This window comes from Acanthochromis polyacanthus, chromosome 10 (assembly GCF_021347895.1).
Source record: "Acanthochromis polyacanthus isolate Apoly-LR-REF ecotype Palm Island chromosome 10, KAUST_Apoly_ChrSc, whole genome shotgun sequence".
Classification (NCBI taxonomy): domain Eukaryota; kingdom Metazoa; phylum Chordata; class Actinopteri; family Pomacentridae; genus Acanthochromis; species Acanthochromis polyacanthus.
Window position 1 is genome coordinate 36,104,848 of NC_067122.1, and position 26,249 is coordinate 36,131,096.

Consider the following 26,249-nt stretch of genomic DNA (forward strand, 5'->3'; position numbering starts at 1 on the left):
GGTAGTGTAGGGTGAAGGCAGAGTTCACTCTGGACAGGTCTGTGGTCTAAGACAAGGCCGTCACAGAGAGAAAAACCACCATGGATGCTCACACTTACACCTATGTCCTCTTTAGAATCAACAGTTAACCTCAGCATGTCTTTGGACAGAGGGAGAATCCACACATGTACATGGAGAACATGCAGACTCCACACAGAAAGATCCCAACAGAGGCCCAGGAGCCTTCTAGCTGTGGGGCGACAGTACGAATCCCTGCATCACCCTGCTGCCTCTGGCTAAACATGCACCATCTGTGAGTGACTTTTATTAAGATAAAATGTCGACAGCCGCATTGATCCAGCCATGGCAAACTAAATATTGTTGCCTCTATGGAAATATTACTGTCACTGCTAGGGGCGCCTCTTTAAACACTTGTGAAAGCTGAATACATTTTGGACCTATCAGATGCTTTCCTGATAGTAGTGTTTAATGGATAAGTCTACAATGCCAAACCCTTTCGTACAGAATTTTGAAATACCGATTGGAAGCTCGTAAGTACCTGTATTCACCATTATTCTAAGAATTTACAGAAATCCACAAGGTAATAATTTATCCATTTAGTTTGAGTTTGCCATGTTTATTGAGTGAAAAACAGAAACATAAAAAACAAAACTACACCAACAACACTGTGCTGAAATATGGCTTTGACGGTGGATCTGTGGCTTCATGATGCTGCTGTTATGGTGATGACCTCTGACTTTCCAGTCGTCTGTTCTACACAGGAAACGTGAATGGATCCATCCCTGCAACATACAGAAACAGTGATATCACAGCTGTCTCATGAAGCGGCCCATGCACTGATCTGGTGAGGAGCACACCTTTTCATGGTCACCACCACGTCGACGTTGTGGTTCTCTTCTGTGGGCTGCAGGTCTCTGAAGACAATCTGTACATTGTACACACAAACACACACAGCAGCAGAAAATGGTCAAATTAAATGATCAATAATAGTAATTCATCATTCTTTTTCTAGCAATTTCTCTTTTCATACATTTCTGTAAACCTGCTACAGTATGTTGCTATTTACAGTTTACGGTATTTCCTGCTTTTGCAGAGAATTACATATTGTCAATTCTTTAGGCATGAACTGCAGCTATTCACATTCAAATCATCAGTCCCTTAAGTATGCTGCAGCCTTTACTTTTTAAAGTCTGTATATCACTTTAGACTTTCAATTCATAAGGTTTACATATTTGGTCAGAATGGTCAAGAGTCAACCATAGCTCTGCTGTGAATCAGAAGCTGCTGGAAACAGGTGTTAATGTCCACAGCTGAGTGTGTGTATTGTCCTGGTCTGAGAGGCTGCCAACTCAGAAATGACACCTTAAAGCTGCTGAACGTTGCTGCTGATCACTTGGACAAAGAAAAGGCTTTCTGGAGGAACATTCTGTCGTCAGATGAAAAAATAATTGAGCTATTTGGCCAGAATGACCAGCAATATGTTTGGAGAAGACAAGGTAAACAGAATAATGAAAAAGAAAGATTACTTCCACATTTTTCAGGAAAAATCCTCAGCCTGAATGCAGCAGGGCGTTCCAACAAGAACTGACCTCAGACACAATTCTACAGTTTCATTTATCAGACGCTTTTGTCCCAAGCGACGTACAACACAAGCAAGAATTCAGACATAAGGAAAAACCTGTAGTAAGTGCAAAAGTGCTTCAAGTGTGATTGGTCAAAGGTGTTGCCATCAAGTTGCAGAAGAATTGCCAACCCCCAACCCCCCCCCCCCTTTTTTTTCAACTTTCTCAGTGCTAAATAAGTGCTGGGTTTTGGACCACCTGACTTATTCTACCCCTAAGGTGGAGTCAGATTAAGTGCCTAGGTGTTCTCTGACCGACTGAGTCTTCAATTGTCTCTTAAAAGTACAAGACACACATTAAAAGTGGTAAAGAAATAGTTAAATCAGGCTAAAGTTAAGGTTTTAGACTGGCCTTCCCTAAATCCTGACTTGAGTGTCCCTGGCTTTCACCAGAATAAGTCTGATCCACAGAGACTTCTTCCTGTAACTCACAGGACCCAAATGATTGGCTGCCAGGGTCTGTGACTTCCCATGATGCACTGAGCACCTCTCTGAACTTACTGTGCCGCTGTAGTTTGTGTCTATTTCTCTCTGTAGGCACCTTTGGCTCTGGAGCTGCATGTTTCTGTGGTTTATGTATGTTTACATGTTATCTACATGTTTTATGGCCTTAAAATGTTTACCCTGAGATGGCATGTGTTATGATGGGGTGCTGTATAAATGAACAGAATTCAATAGAGATTTACTTGTTTCATACATCCGAGTGGCTGCTGTGTGGTGGAGAGAACACACAGCTGTACCAACGCTAACACCAGCTGAATACGGCACAAAGAGCCAAAGAGGTTTTGCTCATACAGCAGAGTTTGGAAATGATACCATGAACTGATTTTATTGATGAGAGTTTATCTGCTGCATTACTGTAGAGCAGAGGGACATACACACGTGGACAAAATTGTTGGTACCCCTCAGTTAAAGAAGGAAAAACCCACAATTCTCACTGAAATCACTTGAAACTCACAAAAGTAACAATAAATAAAAATTTATTGAAAATTAAATAATCAAAAACAGCCATTACTTTTGAATTGTTGATTAACATAATTATTTTAAAAAACAAACTAATGAAACAGGCCTGGACAAAAATGATGGTACCTCTATAAAAGATTGAAAACTATTTGACCAGAGTGACATGATTAACTCAGGTGTGTCATTTAATTGACATCACAGGTGTTTCCAAACTCATAATCAGTCAGTCTGCCTATTTAAAGGGAGACAAGTAGTCACCCTGCTGTTTGGTGAAAAGGTGTGTACCACACTGAACATGGACAACAGAAAGCGAAGGAGAGAATTGTCCCAGGACATCCGAAAAAAAATTATAGACAAACATCTTAAAGGTAAAGGCTATAAGACCATCTCTAAAAAGCTTGAAGTTCCTGTGACAACAGTGGCTCATATTATTCAGAAGTTCAAGACCCACGGGACAGTAGCCAACCTCCCTGGACGTGGCCGCAAGAGGAAAATTGATGACAAATTGAAGAGACGGATCGTTGGAATTGTATCCAAAGAGCCCAGAGCAACCTCCAAAGAAATTAAAGGTGAACTCCAAGGCCAAGGTACATCAGTGTCAGATCGCACCATTCGTCGTTGTTTGAGCCAAAGTGGACTTCATGGGAGACGACCAAGGAGGACACCACTGCTGAAAAAAACTCATAAAAAGACAGACTGGAATTTGCAAAAATGCATGTAGACAAGCCACAAAGCTTCTGGGAGAATGTCCTTTGGACAGATGAGACCAAACTGGAGCTTTTTGGTAAGGCACATCAACTCTATGTTCATAGACTCAAAAACCAAGCATACGAAGAAAAGAACACTGTCCCTACGGTGAAACATGGAGGAGGCTCAGTAATGTTTTGGGGCTGCTTTGCTGCATCTGGCACAGGGTGTCTTGAAAGTGTGCAAGGTACGATGAAATCTGAAGACTATCAAGGCATTCTGGAGAGAAATGTGCTGCCTAGTGTCAGAAAGCTTGGTCTCAGTCGCAGGTCATGGGTCTTCCAACAGGACAACGATCCAAAACACACAGCCAAAAACACCCAAGAATGGCTGAGAGAAAAGCGTTGGACTATTCTAAGGTGGCCTTCTATGAGCCCAGATCTGAATCCCATTGAACATATGTGGAAGGAGCTGAAACATGCCATTTGGAGAAGACACCCATCAAACCTGAGACAACTGGAGCTGTTTGCTCATGAGGAGTGGGCCAAAATACCTGTTGACAGCTGCAGAACGCTCATTGACAAATACAGAAATCGTTTAATTGCAGTGATTGCCTCAAAAGGTTGTGCAACAAAACATTAAGTTATGGGTACCATCATTTTTGTCCAGCCCTATTTCATTAGTTTGTTTTTTTAAATAATTATGTTAATCAACAATTCAAAAGTAATGGCTGATTTTGATTATTTAATTTTCAATAAATTTTTATTTATTGTTACTTTTGTGAGTTTCAAGTCATTTCAGTGAGAATTGTGGGTTTTTCCTTCTTTAACTGAGGGGTACCAACAATTTTGTCCACGTGTGTACATTTTGGTAATGTGCAGTCTAGTCTTGCAGATAGCAGAAGGACAGGAAAAGGACACCTGAAATAAGAAGTGCAAGGAAGGCTTACACCCGCAGTCTACAAGTGGTTAGTCTGACTAGTGGATGTGAATACAGCTCCTGTTCCAGTAGCCTCAGAATAAACAAGAAACACATCTGTAACCACACTGGCTGTCAGGGCTCCAGATGAACTGTGCACCCAAGAGTAGGAGTAATGGTGTGACGTTCCATCTCGGTTAGTTATTTTCTATACCTTAGACAGCTTTTCTGGCTGCTCCTCGACAAATCTCTGATAAATCTCCAAACCGAGGGAGGACTGCTTCCCATTTCCACTCAGGACGTGATGTCTGCGGGCAGGAAGAGGCGTGCCAGACGGAAGGAGAGGAGTGAAAATCTCAGACCCAGATTCATCCACCTCCTGCAACACACACCAGAACAAGACTTATATATTATATATACCAAGATTAAAACCAATTGTCCTTCTCAGGGCGGCCACTGGTGTCGGGGTGTGCTGTTCCCATGGAGGAGGGTGTACTGGGCCAATGTTTAAGCTGATGGTTTGTGGTGAGGAAACATCCCAAAGAAGGCCGGGACCTCAGCAGAGCCACGCATTGTAACAACGTTAAAAATGCCAGTTACGTGGATGACCTACTGGGATTTTAACAATGTGGTTGATCGATACACATGTATAATGAATCAGACCTACTTAGTGAATAACAACATTTACACTTACTACATATAAAAATCTAAATGATTTGTCTTCTGTTAAAATGACATACAAAAAATAACTTCGGTATTAGGAGTTAAACCCACTTAGAATAGAAACATTTACATCTTAGCATCTGAGAGGTGCGGCCATCTCTCAATTGTACAGAGTCCTTCAAAAAAATCCTGGATCCAGACGGTGATCCGGATCACCTCCAAAATCTAATCGATTGTTACTTTTGCTTATCCGGACATTCTGTAAAAATGTGGTAAAAATCCGTCCATAACTTTTTGAGTTATGCTGTTAACAGACAAACAGACAAACAAACTCCGATGATTACATAACCTCCCGGCGGAGGTAATGAGGAGGTCATGGGCAGGTTTGGTATCCAGGAGAGGAACGCAGAAGGACAGATGGTGGTTGACTTTGCAAAAAGGATGGAAATGGCTTTAGTGAATACTTTCTTCCAGAAGAGGCAGGAACATAGGGTGACCTATAAAAGTGGAGGTAGGAGCACACAGGTAGACTACATCTTGTGTAGACAGTGTAATCTGAAGGAGATCAGTGACTGCAAAGTAGTGGTAGGTGAGAGTGTAGCCAGACAGCATAGGATGGTGGTGTGTAGGATGACCCTGGTGGTGAAGAAGATGAAGAGGGCAAAGGCAGAGCAGAGGACCAAATGGTGGAAGCTGAAAAAGGAAGAGTGTTGTATGACTTTCAGGAAAGAGTTGAGACAGGCTTTGAATGGTCAGGAGGTGCTTCCAGATGACTGGACAGCTACAGCAAATGTGATCAGGGAGACAGGTCGGAGAGTACTTGGTGTGTCATCTGTTAGGAAAGGAGATAAGGAGACTTGGTGGTGGAATGAGGAGGTACAGGAGTGGATCCAGAGAAAGAGGTTAGCTAAGAAGAAGTGGGACACTGAGAGGACTGAAGAGAGTAGACAGGAGTACAAGGAGATGCAGCGTAAGGTGAAAGTAGAGGTGGCAAAGGCCAAACAAGGGGCTTACTATGACTTGTATTCTGGGTTGGACAGTAAGGAGGGAGAGACTGATCTGTACAGGTTGGCAAGGCAGAGAGACAGAGATGGGAAGGACGTGCAGCAGGTTAGGGTGATAAAGGATAAGGATGGAAGTGTGTTGACAGGTGCCAATAGTGTGATGGGAAGATGGAAAGAGTACTTTGAAGAGTTGATGAATGACGAAAATGAGAGAGAACGAAGAGTAGAAGAGGTGAGTGTTGTGGACCAGGAAGTAGCAAAGATTAGTAAGGATGAAGTGAGGAGGGCATTGAAGAGGATGAAGAGTGGAAAGGCATTTGGTTCTGATGATATACCTGTGGAGGTATGGAAGTGTCTCGGAGAGGTAGCAGTAGAGTTTCTGACTTGGTTGTTCAACAGGATCTTAGATAGTGAGAAGATGCCCGAGGAATGGAGGAGAAGTGTGCTGGTGCCCATCTTTAAGAACAAGGGAGATGTGCAGAGTTGTGGCAACTACAGAGGAATAAAGCTGATGAGCCACACGATGAAGCTATGGGAAAGAATAGTCGAAGCTAGACTAAGGGCAGAGGTGAACATCTGTGAGCAGCAGTATGGTTTCATGCCAAGAAAGAGTACAACAGATGCAATATTTGCTTTGAGGATGTTGATAGAGAAGTACAGAGAAGGTCAGAAGGAGCTGCATTGTGTCTTTGTAGATCTGGAGAAAGCTTATGACAGGGTGCCCAGAGAGGAACTGTGGTTTTGTATGAGGAAGTCTGGAGTGGCAGAGAAGTATGTTAGAGTGGTGCAGGACATGTATGAGGACTGTAAGACAGTGGTGAGCTGTGCTGTAGGTGTGACAGAGGAGTTCAAGGTGGAGGTGGGACTACATCAGGGATCAGCTCTGAACCCCTTCTTGTTTGCCATGGTGATGGACAGGATGACAGATGAGGTTAGACAGGAGTCTCCATGGACTATGATGTTTGCAGATGACATTGTGATCTGTAGTGAGAGCAGGGAACAGGTGGAGGAGAAGCTAGAGGTGTGGAGGTTTGTCCTGGAAAGGAGAGGAATGAAGGTTAGCCGCAGTAAGACGGAGTATCTGTGTGTGAATGAGAAGGACCCAAGTGGAAGAGTGAGGTTACAGGGAGAAGAGATCAAGAAGGTGGAGGATTTTAAGTACTTTGGGTCAACAGTCCAGAGCAATGGAGTGTGGAAAAGAGGTGAAGAAGCGTGTACAGGCAGGCTGGAACAGCTGGAGAAAAGTGTCAGGTGTGATGTGTGATAGAAGAGTTTCAGCTAAAATGAAAGGAAAGGTTTACAAAACTGTGGTGAGACCAGCCATGTTGTTTGGTCTGGAGACAGTGTCCCTGAGGAAAAGACAGGAGGCAGAGCTGGAGGTAGCAGAACTGAAGATGCTGAGGTTCTCTTTGGGAGTGACCAGGATGGATAGGATCAGGAATGAGTACATCAGAAGGACAGCACATGTTAGAGGCTTTGGAGATAAAGTCAGAGAGGCCAGACTGAGATGGTTCGGACATGTCCAGAGGAGAGAGAGTGAATATATTGGTAGAAGGATACTGAGTTTCCCACTGCCAGGCAGGAGGCCTAGAGGAAGACCAAAGAGGAGGTTTATGGATGTGGTTAAAGAGGACATGAAGGTAGTTGGTGTGAGAGAAGAGGATGCAGAAGACAGGGTTAGATGGAGGCAATTGATTCGCTGTGGCGACCCCTGAAGGGAAAAGCCAAAAGGAAAAGAAGAAGAAGAAGAAGAAGAAGAAGAAGACATCTTAGCACTTCCAAACATAAAGATAATTACTCTGCTAAGAAACGCGGCAGAGTAATGTGGCGATCGGCATATGTTTGTCTGTGAATCTGTCTGTCTGTCTGTTAGCAACAATACTCAAAAATGGACAAACGGATTTGGATGAAACTTTCAAGGAAGGTCAGAACTGACACAAGAACCAAGTGATTAGATTCTGGCAGGGATGCAGCTTATAGTCTGGATCCACAGATTTGTTAAAGATTTTACATTGCGAGATAGCAGCACAGCATCACTGTAACCATGACAACAAGTTAACACTGTGTCGGTTGCCTGCTGACGATCATGATTGATCCTACTATTGACTTATCAGGACTTATCCATCGGAAATGATACAACTGATTAAATTGTGGGCGTGTTTCTGAGTTTTCCTTCCAGCTTTACATAAATGTTCTGACTATTAAGCAGCTTGTTCCTCATGTCAAGAAACTGCTTTTTAGGTAAACACTTCCTGTGTCTCTGGAATGGTGACAAAATAAAAGCCTGTAACATTAAAAAAATGCACCTTCAAAATAAAAGCATGGAGGGAACGGGTATTTTAAGACTCGCGAAACAAAGGCTTGCCAAAGTGATGAACTGATCAACACACCTTTATAAAAGTAATTTACACATATTTAGGTCATGCGATTCGGTATCCATACGTAATGTACACACGCATAACACACGCCTGTGCTCAACACAAGGTCATTTTATGTGTGGGTTCATCTATATTAAATGGACACATTCTATGTTGCCCTGATTTCTGATCATCAATAATAATAATAATAATAATAATAAAATGCTGCATTTCTACAAAAATGTGCTGCATTTCTGACAACGCCAAGGAGCAGGCTTGGTGGAGTATTGCGCTCTCTGAGTGCTTTTCTAGTTGATAATGCCACTGTTTATAATTCTATAGAACATACTGTGAGGTTCTGACAAGTGTACCTTGATTAGTATGTCAGCGGCAGAAACATCCACCGTCACAGATTCTTCTTCAAGGACAAAGCCATCGCTGCCAACCAGTAAGCCTGCTTCCAGGGCTGCTCCCACAGCAATCACCTCATCAGGAGGTGCTGAGCTGAGAAGCTCTACATCAGGAAACATCTCACGCATCATCTGCTGGAGACGAGGGATCCTGGCTGAACCACCGCAAAGCACCACCTGAAACACACACACATTCTACATCTGAAAAGCTTCTTGCATTTTGACGGATTAAAGGTTATTATCATTGGCTTGTTCTTTAATTCACAGAATTCACTATCATAAAAAAAGGCAACTGTTGTCTAAACAGTAGCAACAGCTGTAACTACAACTGGCTCACTTCAGTGATATTCAATGGAAGCACACGTCTGTAAAAACAGCGTACCTTGTTAATGTTTCTGGCAGAAAGTCCTGCCTTCTCCAGCAGGAGCTGAATTGGCTGGATGCTTTTGTTGAGGAGTGAGGAGCAGAGTAGCTCAAATCTGGCTCTGAAGGAAAAAACACAATACACTGAAGCTTTAATAATTTATTCACCCTTTGTCCATTAAATCATGCAGATGAAAATGGTTCTGAATGTCATAACAGTGACAATTACTGATTGTTATAAAGACAAAACAGCATTATTATACAGAGTGTCCCAAAAAACTGACAGCATTTGAGATGTCCATGTTGGAGTGGAGGAGAAATGATGGATTTATTTTGGACATAAAATGTTTCATTCTACAAATCTCAAATGAAAAATTCTGGGGGCAGTAATTTTCCAATGTTCCAAAGTTATTGCAGATATTCAATGTGTGCACTGCTTCAGTAGTGGAGTTCCTGAAACACTCGCTGCAGCATGTCGTGTAACGTTCTCCAGAGCCTCAGTGATTCTCTTCATGAGTTCCTCTGCATGTGGGAAGTGTTGGGATATAGACCAGTCCTTTCACCTCACAGAAAGATCACACGCTATAAATAATAATAATAATAATAATAATAATAATAATAAATAAATCAAAATGATTATACTTTTTTCACAAATTTTAAAGAAATTATGTGATGAAATTATGGCAATTTTTTGGGACACCCTGTTCATTACGCTCTGAACCAACCACTTGTGTGTTTACCACACATGTATCAGTTGTGATTTCATTTTCAGCAGTGCATAGTTTTTAATATCTGCAGCAGCTTTTGTTTGCGAGTTATCCTTTTTGTTAAAATTAATGCAGTCTAATCAGTTATCCATCAGTTATGCAGTAAGTCTTGGCTTTATGAAGGTTTTATTTTTGTCTAAACACTTTAAAGAGCAGTTATTTCAACATTTCCATATATTGGAGGCTATATCCACCAAAATTCTTATACAGCTGACTCACCACCCCTCTAAAGTTTTTCAGTTCCTACATAGTTTGACTCGTCAGATGTAGTCTGCAGTTCACAACTGTTGCACTAATGTCAAAATCATAAACAGTCACTGTTCTCATGATCTGGAGTAGCTGACAGTTCAACACAGGCCCATTTACCTTCCACGAGACTCTGCTATTGCTATAGTAACAAATGTTTGCATTCCACTGAATGCTAATGCTAGCATAGCATTAGATTACTTGCACAGCACCAGAATCGTTCAACAGAGCAGATATCCAAAGGCAGCTCATGTCATAGTTGGAGATCTGAACCATGCACATTTAAAGAGAGTTCTCTCTTTGAGCAAACAACAATCAAGATGAGAAAACATGCTGAATAAATCTGATTCTAACATTAGGAAAGGCTTTAAATCAGCACCACCTCCACACATACAGCCATGGCCATAAGTTTGGACACAGCATGACTTCCTGTGTCTGTTTTGATGTCTATTACAGAACATAACTAATATTTTTTGACAGCACCAGTTTAATTAGTCAACAAATCAACAAGGGATATAATATTATCAATAAATTCCAACAATTGGATAGTCTGGGAATACCCAGACTGCCTGTGCACTCATTGTCATTTCGTTTACTAGGCAGTCTGGCGACCTGGGGTTGAATTTGTCCCTGAGTCAGGGATCCAATCACAGGACGGGGAGGGACAGTTAGACGATGACGCACACTAAGCGACTACGCGCAATGCATGATGGGTTGTTTGAGAAGAAGCGTTACCTTTGTTGTCGTGTTTCCGAAGGAACAAGCTAGTGGACTCGGTGGGTTTGGGCAGGTCTTTTTCAAAGTCCTCGGTGTCTTGGACGGGGTGGGTTCACGTTGTCTTTTCGATACGCTGCTTAACCGGACGTTCTCTTCCCATTGCCTGAATAAAGGAAAGTCTTTTTCAAGCCGACCGAGTGTGGAGGTGCAGCGCTGGCAGCATCTGTTTGACTGCTCCGGCTCCGGGGTGACTATCAGGTCCATCATCGCTAACCTATCTGATATGGTCGGCGTTGTTTTTGACACAAACATATCTGTGGAGTGTGCATAAACACGGGGTCCACTTTCCCTCATGTTTACTTTACATAAACGGCAAGAATCGTCCGGCGACATGGCGAAAGAAGCAAACACATGAGCAAACACAGCAATGATTCTTTTTCGTGGTGCTGCCGTCGCTCTGCATTTACGTCAGCGGCTAGCAGTGACACGATTGGCTGTGAGCTTCAACTGCCCCAGACTGACTGACATATGCAGCGCCCAATCAACGGCTGTGGAAAATTTTAAACTGCTCCACCCCTACAAGAAAATGAATAGCAGGTACCCAGCCTGTATCTCACTTGAGATTCAGGCTGGTGGTAGCCAGCCTAACAATTGGAACAACTTTGTTCCCAAAACATAGTATAGAAGAAAATAACAAAATGCAGTACTTTCACAACCGAATTTGGTAAGAATAACAAAATGACACCAAACTTTTTTGATGTTTTTTTAAATATGAAACTTAATATAGTTCTCAGGAGTTGTGTACTGTATTGTAAGTGACAATTTTGTGGTATTTTCTAAGATTCACAAGCGTCATGGTACTTGTGTCCAAACTTATGGCCATGGCTGTAGGCCAGTCAGATCACTTGTACATAGCCTACTTTTTCCCCAGTATGCAAGCCCCTTAAAAGAAAAGCTCGGTACACCATAAAAACTGTAAAAACATGGCCTGTAGGAGCCCCTCACAGCTGCAGGACTGTTTAGAAAGAACTAAGTGGGACATCTTTGAGAATCTTTAAGAATCAGGAGGAGAACTCGACTGCACTCTGCTACAAACAGAATTGTGTTTGACAATGTCTCTGTCAACAAAACACATCCAGGTGTACCTTAATCAGAAGTCCTGGATGACAAAGAAAGTCTAATCTCTTCCCAAGCACTGTAACACCGCCTTCAGGTCTGATAACAAGGTTCTGTGCACGGTTGATAGAGCCAACATGAAGAGGGGCATCAGAAAGGCTAAAGGGGCCAACAGGAGGAAGACTGAGGATCACATCAACAACAATGACCCTGATGGGTGAGGCAGGGCATCCAGCACATCACTAACTACAGGACCAGAACCTCACAACAGCTGACGGTTCACCTCACTGGCAGAGGAACCTATGAGGTGAACACACAAGACACCACACCTTCACCAGGTGTGACGCTCAGTCTGATGCTGCAGGTTTGTAATAAACTATGAAGGAATAGTCCTAAACAGCTGGAAACTGCACCGTCCTTCTGGGTGACAGCTCATCCGTCTGATGTGAAGCCATGTAGACCGACACAGTGTGACCTGCCGTCTGATTGTGGTCAAGACTGATCCGCTCAAGGCAATAACTTCTAATTATAAAAATGCAGTTATTTACTGGTGCTGCTGTTCAGTGTGCAAATGTGTGCAGCTCTCTTTCTTTGGAGATGTGCAAATGAATCCTGCTGCTGTCTGTTGATGCAAAGATTAAATACATGTAGAGTAACATAATTCCAAACAGCTGTAGGAGACAAACGTCAGATCCTCTGAACATCTTGTGGGGAAAAGCATTGGGATTGCATTCATTATTGGGGAGTATTAGGTTTCTTTTATATGATATCAAGATGCCATAATTTCCAGACAATGGAGTGGACCTGAGTATAAGTCACCCACTAAATTAAACAAGAAAAAAAATTCGTACATGTATAAGCTGCAGGTGTCCACGTTGTAACACGAGATATTTACACAGAAAGATTATTTTTAACTTTTACTTAAATAAATGCTTTTTTCACAGCAGTAAAACGCATTGAGTCAGTTCATGCTGCCGACTCCAGCGTCCTACCAGCAGCTCTACTTCCTTTTTCAACAACCTTTAGCTTAAAAGCTGCATCATATGCATTTCTTCATGCGTTTTCCATGATGAGGGTGTGTGCATGAAGCACAAAATGACTGATCTGAAGAATTTAGTGTATGTTTGATTTAATTCGAGCAGTTTCATTGGTCCACTGTGAGCAGTTCGGTAATTTCATTCTGATGTGAGGAGGCTAAACGTATTGACGGCGTGAAGCTCGCCTGCAAAAGCTATACATTAGCCGCATCGTTGCATAAGCTGCAGGGTTCAAAGCGTGAGAAAAAAGCAGCGGCTTATAGTCCGGAAAGTATGGTAAGTGTCTTTTTCATCAAAGCAAGATATCATTCTATAAGACATTTCATTTTGTTGCCTAATAGGTTTGAAATTGTCAAGCAAAGTGCATGAAAAAGGTGTGTTGTTATTTTTGCACACGTCTCCATGATGTTTTTGGACAAATAACGTTGCTGCTGAAATGAGGAAAAATCCTTCCTTGAATCTAGTGTGTGTTTCTATCCATTAATGTGACGGCTTGGCTCACATTTATGATGTGATTAAAGCTATACAAAAATGTTACTAAGTCCAGCCAGGTAAGTTTTCTGGCACATATTTTATGGATTAGCGACCAGGAAGCGTATCACACATGCAGCTGACTCGTTTAGTTGCCATCAGATTAACAGAACAGAGTATATGTAGCTCAGACATCTCCCTCAGTTCATACAGCATCCACATCTATACTAGTTCAGTGATTTTTAGTCTCCCATCTTTATCATAGTCTCATTTCCTGTGCTGTGATCAGGGTGTCAGCGTAGCGGCTCACCTCGAGACGTTGCATTCAAAGTCAATGCCGTCATGCAGAGAGTCAACGAAACAGTTGGCCGATCCCAAAGAGGACAAGGAGTGCTTGGCCATGTCTGCCCCGTTCATCAGCTTCAGCATCGCCCGAGCGTTACCGCTCACATCATGTTTAAAGGTGCTGCACAACACACAGACAAATGACACCAGGAAGATTAGCAGGACTCATATGGAAGAAGTCTGAACACACTTTCACTGGTTCTGGTGCGTGTGTGTCTACACAGCACTCTGTCTGCTCTATTGATCAATCCATGCACACATAAAGCACAACATTAAAACCACCATCCTGTCACACACGCACCAAATGAGCTTTGAGCTAAAATCCCAGACATCTGCTCTAAATGTTCAAATGAAAAAGTTACTTTATTTCATTGTTTATGGAAATGTAAACAATGGAAAGATGTCTTAAAATGTCTATCAGAAACATTTCAAATGAATATACCCTAAGTGCTAAACTGTGCATACGTGGAATATGCCCAAAGGACTTTCCATTTACACCAAACCAGACACAAATGCTGGACTTTGGACGTCTACAGGCCAGGAGAGCTCTGTTGGAAAAGTATGGACGCTCCTACATTGGGAATGTGGACAAAGGAACGACTGACATCCATCACTAAAGGCAAAGGCCCTGTTGACAGAAGAGAACATGAGACCTGCTTAAAATAATCTATTTCTCTATCTGACCCTGTATTTAGTTACATTTACTTTATTGACTTGTATTTTATATGTTCTATTTTGATATCATGATTCAAATTATATATTTACCTAATTTAAATTCATTTCTACATTTATTTATTTACTGATTTTATTTATTTATTTTGCTCATTTTAGTATGCAGTGTGTGGGTGTTTGCATGTGTGTTCTGTTGATAATTTATAAAAACTTGCTAATAAAGATATTGTAGAAAAAAGAGCTTTGAGTCGGTGGGGAATGGACACAGGTGTTAGCAGTGGATCCTGAGGGTTTGTTCCGAAACGTTCAGAACAAGGTGAAGTGAACTGGAAAGTCAGCTCAAACCTCTGGACTCCTAGGAAGGTTCTTTGAGCGGTTCCTCAGCAGTTTTTGCAGCGTGTCTGCGTACAGAGTAGAGCAGTCACTAACGACCTTTTTACCACTGATTAACCTGTTAACTATTTTACAGATGAATCAATTCCACTAAACAATTATTTCCCCCCTAAAATACAAAATGACCGTTACATTGAAGTTTATTCTGAAAAACTGCATGATGCAGTGCAGTATGAACAGTAAACAAATGTTTAAATGATGAAGCACAAAACTGTCGAGCTGAGCCGGAAACATGAGCAAAATAAATAAAAAATGCTGCTTAAGGCGGCAGTGCAACTCAAAAATCAATCCAAGGCTCTGTCAGTCTCCTTAAAGTGAAAAACCACAGAGCAGCAACTTCTTTTTTCTTTGTTGCTCTCTGACTTTGGTTATAGTTTAGTTAAATTTGTGCAGCACAGTTGTCTTCAGCTCTTGTTTATGTTAAATTCAATAGACGACATCACGATTGTAAAATAAGGATTTTAGTATTACATAGCAACAGCTTGATCAACATGTAGTCCCAATGAGCCCCGTTTCCCCTAACACTTCATAGTCTCTAAAAGTTATTTGGTTGTACAAAAACAGAGTATGTAAGAGCACCAAGAGGAGTGTGTGTTTTTCTCTTCAGGTGTTACAGTGCATTGATGCTGCTGTAGTGTGCCATCTAAACTGTGGATGTTTCATTTACGACCCTACTCTCAAAGCTTTTGTCCCCTCCACTGTCGTCTAAAACTGCAGTGCTAAGTGCAGAAGACTATTGACTGGAGCCAAACACACTGATGCCTTGACACAATTGTGTGGTAATACTAAAAAAAAAACATCAGTTACAACGAAGTACAACAGAAAAATAGACACATTTTGAGCATTGACAGTTGATTATGGAAACTTATCAGGACAGCCTAAGTGCATTGTTCTGCTGGGAGAGGCTGCTTGTGTTGGGAAGTGTCATTACCAGCATCTTCTAGGAACACCTCTAAATGTCAGGACCAAAGATACAACAGAACCCTGAACTGTAACGATAAGATCAATGGGATTCACTTCACCCATCAGCGGTTGTAACCCTTTGATGCACGGCGTCGGTCAGGAGTTCAACATTTTCCATTGATTTGGGTCACTTTTGACCCCTGTTGTACATCAAAGGCTTAATACTGGGGCTGCTCAGTTTAAATATTGAACACATATCTTGGATTATTGTAGCATCAAAGCTACTGGGTGTAAACATCTGTCCGTTGGGTGTCTCGGTGTATATCTGTCATATAAAAAGCTTGTATGGAAGTGAAAAGTAACACTAAATAAAACTGTTTTCACAATTTTCCACAATCACATTCGTTAGGAAATATTCACAAACTGTGAATACAGCTATAAAAACCAGCAGCAGACAGTGTACCTACCGTTTAAACTCTGAGGCAAGATGCTGGGCTAAGGCCTGGGTGAAACTCTCCCCTCCGATGCTGTGGTCGGTGTGAGTGCTGAGAACCCGGAACATTCCTCCATTGACCTGCAGCACTGTTACACTCAGGGACGTCCCTCCCAACTTGTACACCAGGACATGGCTGTCAACACAATACATAGACGTAAAGGACAAACCACCTGGAATTAGTTCTAATGCCATAATGAGTCTATTGACTCAAAGAGGAAACAATATAAACAATAAGTAAATAACGAATGCTCCACATTGGAAGCATGGAAACATGCACTGATGACTTTATGCTGAAAGAGACAAAAGTGGGAACTATTCTGTTCAGTTCAAATCAGTTTGATTTATATTCACAACATAAGTCGGCTCAAACACTGAACATAGTCAGGTGAAGTCCCCAACAAATCCAAAGCTACTCTTGGATGAAAGGAGATGAAAAACAGACAAACAATGCAGAGGAAAACAAACAATTTGAAGGTCAGTGAGGACAGAGCAGAAACAGGCAGCTCTGCAGCCAGAGTTACCTCCAGAAAGGACAAAACACAAACTATGGCAGAGAGGAAACAAAGTAAGTGACATGCAATGGTGACTATCAACAACTGAAGAGACGACTGCAGATGGTGATGGGCCAAAATCTATTTGTGACAGAAAAAATACTGCAGTTATTTAACTACCTGCCCCGCAAGTTCAACAAAAGAGCAAAACATAGGAGTGAAAAGAAGTCTTCAAGAGGCCAAAAATGTTATCACAGGACCCGCAGGTGACCATGTTGTTGATCTGAACAGAAGTGCATGCATTAACAATCAGAAAGAGGCTCGATTTAATGCCGCTAAAATTTTGTGGGAGGACGTGAAATCAACAGAAACTAAAAACATCTTGCAACTGAAGGAATTCTGCATTGAAGAGTGATCTTTTCAGTAGTGGACAATTATGCAAAATGCCTACAAGATTTATTTTAAAATGGGCAAAACTAGCTTCAGGAGGATATTTGTGTCTTACTTTTTTCACAAAGTCGTGCTACAGTCATGAATATTTTTGTTGAAAAAAAATGACTGAAAAGTTCTATTTCCTTGTGGTGTGGATCAAGCATGACACATCTCTGACACAACTTTCCTCTTCACCATTTATACGACAGACATCACACACAACTACGTCAACTTGTCACTTGGAGAAGTTCTCTGACGTCTCTGCAGTCGTCGGCCTTATCACAGACGGGGATGATACGGAGTACAGAGAACCGACTCAGGGTGGAATCACCTCCAGATCAATGCTGGGAAAACCAAACAACAGGTGATCTTCCTCAGGAGCAAACACACACAGCCTGCACTAGTGGACATCTGGGGAATGGACTGAGATGGTGGCATCTTCTCAATACCTGGCTGTTCACCTGAGCAAGAAATTGGACTGGTCGGACAACACTGATACCAGTACAAACTAGAAAAGCATCAGAGAGTGCAGTACTTCACCAAGGCTGCTCAGTCATTGGATCATTTCTGCTGAACAGTTTGAAAAATCCATGGATCCAGACTATAAGCTGCATCACTGCCAAAATCTAATCAACTGGTCCTTCTGTCATTTCTGACCTTCACTGAAAATTTCATCCAAACCTCTTAATCCGCATTTCAGTAATGTTGCAAACAGACAGACAGACAGACAGACAGACAGACAGACAGACAGACAGACAGACAGACAGACAGACAGACAGACAGACAGACAGACAGACAGACAGACGTCAAAGCTCCGCCTCACTAGCAGAATAAAAAGGAGTAGACTCTTCTCTGTTGGGGAGACCCAGTTCTTTGACATGCACCGATCTGCCTGATCAGCGTATGTACCTCTTTTTTTTTACCATTATGAAATTGAAATGGAAAACGATGAGAACTGAGGAGTATAAACACAGGAAATCTCTCTCCCACTTATCAATCAACTGAGAAAAGTCTTTCTTGATTTCTGAATAAAAGACCAACATCAGCAAAACATTTAAAAAATCCCCAACTGCACCAGGAACACATGACTGTTCCTTTTCCTCAGTGCTGTACCTCTTTCCAGAGAAGTCCTGTCCGATGTTATAGGCCAACAGAGCAGCAGCAGGCTCATGGATCAGCCTCAGAACATGGAACCCAGCAGCTTCAGCCGCCTCTCTGCACAAAACAAACACAAAGGAGTGGACTTCATGAAAAATTCAAATGGAAAGACTTTCCCAGTCACAGAACAAAGTGGAACAGTTGTAACAGGTAGTACTGCAGCCTACCTCAGAGCACGCTTCTGATTAGGTTCAAACTCAAAAGGGACAGTAATGACCACATCGCTGACATCAGAACCCAAAGCAGACTGAGCCGTTTCTGTAAAAGCAGAGAACATCAATCAACCTCCTGTGTATTTACAAAGAGTGAGTGAGTGAGTGAGTGAGTGAGTGAGTGAGTGAGTGAGTGAGTGAGTGAGTGAGTGAGTGAGTGAGTGAGTGAGTTGAGGCTACCTTTCATTTTGTGTAAGATGAGTTTAGCAACGTCCTCTGGAGCGACATACTGCGGGTGTTCTCCTGCTGTAATCTCATAATAAGGCTTCTCTCCTCTGCTCACAACCTGAACACAGCAGTCACTGCTCAGATTGTTTTCTCAGTAGAGCCACTTGTGCTTGAAAATTTTAAAAATTAAAACTAAAGCCCCATTCAAACGGGATTTTTCTTTTAGGGGAAGAAGTGATGAATTTAATAACACCTGTCCTAGTCAGTGATTTTAGTCCAGTATGTTTTCCTCAGTAAAAATTACAGCACAAATTACTTCCTGTTTTACAGTAAACTTGTTGGCAGCTTTGTCATTTTTAATTCTATGTAGAGAAATGTCCTTGTAGTGTACGACACCTACAGGCTGCAGGTAAAACAATACTTGTGCAGGATGTCCAATTCTATCACAGACCACATGCTACAATACTGCAAACGTTTAAACTCCTTTATTGTATTTAGGTGGATTAATGCTCACCGTTGCCACATTTACAGCACAGCGGTGCCATGACAAGAGTGATGCCATTACTAGTGGCATGCAGTGAGCCTTAATGTTGTTCTGACAGACTGAGTACCTCACAATTCTTGTAACAGGAAAGGGAAGCAAGCTGGAGACACAAGTCTGTCAATGAGTCTATCTCTACAATCATCTCAACAATCCATCAACGCAGAAGCACAGGGATTCCCAGCTTCCAACACTCCTTCAGAGTGACCGCTACCACAGTTGGAAAACATGACTTACTCCAGAAAAAAAGAGGAAAAACTGCATATTTGTCAAACTAGACAAGACAAGGATAATACAAGAAAATGCAACATCCATCCATCCATCCATCCATCCATCCTTAATCCTCATTAGGGTCGTGGAAGACTACAGTAAGTCCAGTACATCTAATGCGTCAGTCTAACAGGTTAGGGCAGTGTGTTGATGTCCCAGTTTGCATGCACAATAACCAGTGTGTCGAGCATAATGGTGTTTTCAATCCTGTCTGAATGGGGCTGATAAGACAAAACTATAAAAACATAAGGCCTGACTGAAGCAGCAGAATGAGAAAAAAGACTAAATCTATTGCTGTAAAGCAAGCATTTTGAAACATTTTGGTGAAAAACATTCTTATAAAGTACACAGACAACACACAGACCTTATCTGTCTACAAACTCACCTGACACTTGGTCTCTCCTTTGTGAGTTTGTGTCTCTGGATCACTGAACCTACCCATTGACAGAAACAGGAAAACTTGTTCAGGAATATGACACATATCTGCTGTATGAGGGTGTTCAGGGAGTGACAGGGGGGATTAGACCAAATATTCAGCTGCTTTCAAGTTCTATATATCATCAATGACTGCATCCTCAAGAATCTGAATAAGAGTCAGACTGCTTATTATTAAGTACTACAGGTGCAAATGTTCTCAGAAATGACATTTTATAGCTAATTTTTGGTAACTGCTGTTCAGCTAATAAGCAAATGGACCAAGTTCTACTTGTTACTGGCGTTTCAAGAAAATTTGCTCGTCAGAAGATGGTAAGAAACAACACTCAGGTAGGGTGTGGCATCTAAACAATGAACATTTGGTACTAAGGGGTCCAAAGTGTGCCAAGAAAATACCCCCACACCATTATACCACCAGCAGCAGCCTGAACGGTGGACAGAAGGCAGGATGGATCCATGCTTTCATGTTTTTTACGCAAACTTTTGTCCTACTACCTGAATGCCACAGGCAACTTTTCCCAATCTCCTACTGTCTAATTTTGGTGAGCTCATGGAAATTGTAGCCTTAGTTTCCTGTCCTTAGCCGACAAGAGAGGCACTCAGTGTTGTCTTCTGCTGCCCCAGCCCATTTTACTTCAAGGTTTGGTGTGTTTGGCGTTCAGGGATGATCTTCTGCATACCATGTTCATTTGACTTACTGTTATCTTTCTGTCATTTGAACTGGCCTGGCCTTTCTCCTCTGACCTCTTGCATCAACAAGGCATATCAAATAAAATATAGCAGAAAGAACATATATTTTACAGTAAATTATATGTACAGTAAGTGTGTCACCTTCGTCCCAGTATTTGCTTCACTCTAACGACGGTGTTGGCAGCGTTCCGGACCCGTCCCTGCTTTGCTGCTATGCCTACGATCTGCAGAAGAGAAAAAGCTGTTGATAAGCAGGCAAAAGCAACAAACAGAGACATTACAGTTACATCACACATCTGTCCATAACGTAATAATAATCTGGCTCTCAGGCTACATAGAAATACGTTTTTATGTCTCAGTAAAAAAAGCTAAAGAATACAACACACAATTCGACAAACAGTGTATAATGGTGCAGCACAGGGTGGTACAGTCCAACTATGACAGGTAAAACGTTCTACATCATATTAGAAAAGAAGTGCTTACAGTACTACAGAGTCATCAAGCTCCTTAATCAAAAAGAGGCATTTGATAACGGCTGCTGTCTCACAGTTAGAATCAGGTTATTAAAAACACATCAAGGGCAGGTGGCCAACCTGAAGTTGTTTAAATTTCCTCTTGTCATTGATAAAACCCCTAAAGTCCTTCTTGCAGACAGTAGCTTAGATGTATTTCTCTGGCATTGCTTTTGCTCGACTGTGTGAGTGTCCATCGTCCCTGCTGTCTGTCCAGACACTGTTAAAACTACTTGACAGTAAACAACAGCTGAATAATTCAGCTGAGAGTGTGAACCGGATGCTGATTATGAAAAAGAAGAATGACATGTATAGCATGTTCCCCCAAGTTAGCAAAATCACATTTCTGAATACTGCAGGGAGCTTGTGCTCTGTGCTTCACAGACGGTTTTGTGCAATCTCAACAACAGAAGTGAGAAGTGCAAAGTCAGCTAGCTAAAAGAGTGATAGCAGCCACATTACTCAGGATAACAACAGGCACACATAGACCAGAATTATCCCTAAAGAGAAGTTAAGCATACCTGCTCAGTATCTCTGTAGCCCACCACAGCTGGAGTGACTCTGTCTCCTGCATCGTTAGCCACCACATCAGCCCGACCATCCTGAAACACAAACACACCTTAATAATGGAAGACTGATCATTTTAGTTTGTGCCAGGGTTCTCACAGCGTCCCTTGGAGCATCTTGTGATGGTCTACAGGACCATGACTACTAGCCATATGATCCCCGTTTGACTGAAGGGAGAACAAGTCAAGCACTCCACATCTGACCTAAACTGTCGTTCATCAACTGTTTTAACTTTGAGACTTTGTTACTTTTCTGGAAATTAGTGACTTGATCCATTCAAGTTGTAAAACATTTGCTACACCACTGGATGAAGTTCAAGAATCTCAGGATCGTATGAGGTGTGGAAAAAAAAAACGCAAGACATTGGTTACACCAGTGTTGCCTCAACATTATGTAAGAAAAGGAAAAGAGCATTAAATAAGGTTTGATCCTTGTATGCGAGTGTCTGTTGCTACTATACGAACATGGGAGTCTATGGCATCTTTTTTGCTTTAACTTACAATGGTATCCTTGGGACAGAGGATAGCATTGGATACTAATTGCTAAGACTACAAAGGAGACTTTTCCAGTTTTGCTATCTTTCTTCAGACTGCTTAAGCCTCCACTTTTCTTTATCATGGAGGGGAATACACTGAAGAAGTGTGTGAGTGTGCTGTAGCTTATGGCAGGTTTGTCCATCCCTGTAGAGGACCTCTGAAGCTCTGTCTGAGTGACCGCTGGGTTCCTTCCTGCTGTGTTCTTTCATTTCACAGATATCAAAGCCACTGTGATCATGACAACAGTCAAAGAAATGGGCTACTTAAAGCAGACGAGATAAACTTGACCACAATTTGGAGAGCCAAATGAGAGGATCTGAATGCTTCTGTCTATGAAAGACTTCAGTTTTAGATTTCTGAAAACATTCTTTCACTTTGTCATTATACCTCATTCCGTGTACACAGAGGAAGCAATACAAAGTTTAAAAAATGAAACCGTGCCTTCATACATACATATCTAACGGGCAGCGAAGATTCCTTTCATCCAATAACAGCTTTTAAATATTGAATGCCCAAAACAACTTCAGAGGGCCGAGGACGATTTTGGATCACAGCAACATCAAAGTTAAAATAAATTCTGAGTGATTTCCTGCGAATAACAGATAATGCAGAAAAAATCGAGATAATTCAACTGTTAAAATGAATACTATTACAACAAGCATCACGAAGAAACGTTTTTAAAATATAACCCCATCCATGGCAACAGCAGGCTTCACACCCACGGTGAGCTGTTATAAAACAAAACGACAGAGTGCATGAAATGTTACCAAGAACCATGTGGAGTGCTGTAGGTTCTACCTTTTCATCCATTTATATTTAGACAGGTCTGGTTTGCAACTGCGGTCAAGTGAGCCGCCCGCACTCTGGGCGTTGCGCAACTATTCCGTGTAATACGGTAATGCGATCACAGGCGCTGAGGAGCCAGGCTGAGACGTCCGCTGCAAATACATGCTGTTATACAGATTTTGACTGTCCATATCTGGAAATCTTTAGGCGGTGACAAAGATTTCTCACTGTGGCTTTGTCAGGGGTCATCCCAGCTACCACCATGCACAATATCACCTGATTTTACTGTAGAATTTTGGAGAAAATTAATGTCAAAGTGTGCTGCAATTTCAATCGTCTATGTTCATAATTGCTGATTTTGACTGTCCATATCTCCAAATCCTTAGGCGGTGACAAAGATCTATCACTGTGGCTTTGTCAGGGGCCATCCCAGCTACCACCACGTACAATATCACCTGATTTTACTGTAAAATTTTAGAGAAAATTAATGTCAAAGTATGTTGCAATTTCTATCGCCTATGGCTGATTTTGACTGTCCATATCTGGAAATCCTTAAGCGGTGACAAAGATCTCTCACTGTGGCTTTGTCAGAGGCCATCCCAGCTACCACCATGCACAATATCACCTGATTTTACTGTAGAATTTTAGAGAAAATTAATGTCAAAGTATGCTGCAATTTCTATCGCCTATGGCTGATTTTGACTGTCCATATCTGGAAATCTTTAGGCGGTGACAAAGATTTCTCACTGTGGCTTTGTCAGGGGTCATCCCAGCTACCACCATGCACAATATCACCTGATTTTACTGTAGAATTTTGGAGAAAATTAATGTCAAAGTATGCTGCAATTTCAATCGTCTACGTCCATAATGGCTGCTGCAGTTTCTGCTCCACCCTGCTACTTCCAGCTGTTGACTCACACCAAACGGCTTTACCGATTCTGGACTTTTGCCTCTGGACACTCTAGGGATAACTAAGCTCTGGAATTATTGACATATTATGTCAATAAATCACGTGAAAAAGTTATGTTTTTATAATGGCTAAATTGAACTGAACTGAATTGAGTATCAGCCATGATGGATCAACACAACTGAAATTGCAACATACTTTGACATTAATTTTATCTACAGTTTACAGTAAAATCAGGTGATATTGTACGTGGTGGTAGCTGGGATGACCCCTGACAAGGCCACAGTGAGAGATCTTTGTCACCGACTAAGGATTTCCAGATATGGACAGTCAAAATCAGCCATTATGAACATAGGCGATAGAAATTGCAGCATACTTTGACATTCATTTTCTCTAAAATTTTACAGTAAAATCAGGTGATATTGTACGTGGTGGTAGCTGGGATGACCCCTGACAAAGCCACAGTGAGAGATCTTTGTCACCGACTAAGGATTTCCAGATATGGACAGTCAAAATCAGCCATTATGAACATAGGCGATAGAAATTGCAGCATACTTTGACATTAATTTTCTCTAAAATTTTACAGTAAAATCAGGTGATATTGTGCATGGTGGTAGCTGGGATGACCCCTGACAAGGCCACAATGAGAGATCTTTGTCACCGCCTAAAGATTTCCAGATATGGACAGTCAAATCTGTATAACAGCATGTATTTACAGCGGACGTCTCGCAGCCTGGCTCCTCAGCGCCTGTGATCGCATTACCGTATTACACGGAATAGTTGCGCAACGCCCAGAGTGCGGGTGGCTCACTTGACCGCAGTGTTTTGCACTCTGCCTTTGTGTCTATCATGGTAAAATACAACGCACTTTCTACCTTTTACCTAGGACTTTCACTGGCAAATGTGGATATCGCGTTGTTTCTTACAGTAGTATCTGAATTGATTATGCAATTCTATCGTTCATGAAATTATCCATCGTGTTGTTATGGACAGTTTACCGGCATCTTAACAACAACCGCCAATTTCGTTGAACTGTGGAGTTAAAATTAAATCCCAGACTTACTGGTGGATCTGAGCAGGACACGTGAGCAGCAGCTAGAGTTAAAATCACAGCAGCTTACCTTATATATCGCCACACAAGCACATGTATAGCCGAAATGAACTCCGATCGCTGCCATGCTGCTAATGTGAACTGGAAGGAAAGCTGGATCACGTGGCCCGGATGTTGGTGCACTCTGACGGACGACTTCCGGTAGAACTTTTCCAGAACAAAAGCTTGCACTTTCTGTGAACGTACAACAATAAAATAATGATAATTAATGATTGTAATTTACTTAAGCAGGATTTGCTCACGTTGAGTATGAACAATATAGGGCAGAAAACTTGTCCACATGAGTATTGCAGGACTTACCATTTTGTTATTCCATTAGTACTAACGCCTCTGTCACATAAAATGTTGCGTGGTGGAAGTAAAGTTCATTTTACCAAATGTGTTAGGAGTATTTTTCATAAATACATTCAGACCATTAACCTTCATCAGTACACCTGGGGTACATATATATAAGCAATGATACTTACTGTTGACATATTCATATCAGATGACTGATGTTAGATTAGAGCTGTAACAATTAGTTGAATAATAAGTTTAACCATTTTTATGAATGATTTAGTTTGCGAACTACATTGCTGACCATTTTCAGTATATGTTTTTTGTTTTTACAAAAAAAAAACATTCAAAATTCTATGGTTGCAAATTATCAAATGTAATTATTTTCTGCTCTCTTTAGTCCTCTGTGGCAGAAAACTAAATATCTTTGGGTTGTGAACTGTAGCATTTTTATTGGGTTGTTTTGGGGTTTATTTTTTAAGAGGCAGGCTAATCTGAAGGATGCCGTTATCATCCCTCTTTGGACACCTGGGCATTTCCAGTTGTGTGTGAGTACCCATTTATCTTCAGTGACAATTGATAACACATTGTCTTTTATTTTGTGTCAATACAGTTATTTGGTGACATTAACAATGGAAAACTATTAATATTGCTCTTGTCTTATAGAATTTCTTATTTTTTTTGTGTTGCCACTTCTCAATTACTCCAAAGTGCTCCCAATGCTCTTGCATAAGTACGCCAATGGGGGCACATGTGCCCCCGCTTAGGAAACACTGATATTCTGCACTATAAACAGACAGGTATACTTATGATACAAGTTTTTGTTGAAAGAAAAACTGTCTTCCTTAGGTTATCAAGCCATGTCAGAAAGCGATCCTCTTTCTAGACTCTCTCTGTTCAAAAACAGAGTCAGGATTTGGAGGCCAGCAATACTTGCCTATCCTGAGGTCACACAAAGAACAAGTTTTATATTTGGTCACGTTCCTTTGACCTCTACATTTGCTTGGT

The 26,249-nt window shown here is 41.6% G+C and overlaps 1 protein-coding gene across 2 annotated transcripts; it reads right to left on the bottom strand.

The window, feature by feature from the left end:
- Nucleotides 1-595: 595 nt before the first annotated feature.
- hspa14 (heat shock protein 14) lies at nt 596-25,110 on the bottom strand. 2 transcript variants are annotated; one of them, XM_051954208.1, is made up of 14 exons: nt 24,976-25,110; nt 21,580-21,660; nt 20,688-20,770; nt 19,807-19,855; nt 18,623-18,728; nt 18,398-18,488; nt 18,186-18,287; nt 16,121-16,282; nt 13,651-13,806; nt 9,006-9,108; nt 8,585-8,800; nt 4,404-4,568; nt 858-925; nt 596-753 (listed from the first exon to the last, which is right to left on the bottom strand). In XM_051954208.1, exons 1-14 carry the CDS (start codon nt 25,030-25,032, stop codon nt 597-599), a joined length of 1,596 nt encoding a protein of 531 aa, XP_051810168.1. In that variant the 5' UTR covers nt 25,033-25,110; the 3' UTR covers nt 596. The 2 variants fall into 2 exon arrangements, with proteins under 2 accessions (XP_051810168.1, XP_022074963.1); XM_022219271.2 differs by having other exon boundaries at nt 596-782.
- Nucleotides 25,111-26,249: the final 1,139 nt, after the last annotated feature.

What these genes read in the sequence shown, in the direction of transcription:
- hspa14 (XM_051954208.1), bottom strand. Translation starts at nt 25,032, where the DNA reads ATGGCAGCGATCGGAGTTCATTTCGGCTATACATGTGCTTGTGTGGCG. An exon ending in GCTACAGAGATACTGAGCAG is followed by an intron (nt 20,771 to 21,579) that starts GTATGCTTAACT and finishes TCTCTTCTGCAG; the next exon opens with ATCGTAGGCATAGCAGCAAA. An exon ending in CTTGCCTCAGAGTTTAAACG is followed by an intron (nt 13,807 to 16,120) that starts GTAGGTACACTG and finishes TGTGTTGTGCAG; the next exon opens with CACCTTTAAACATGATGTGA.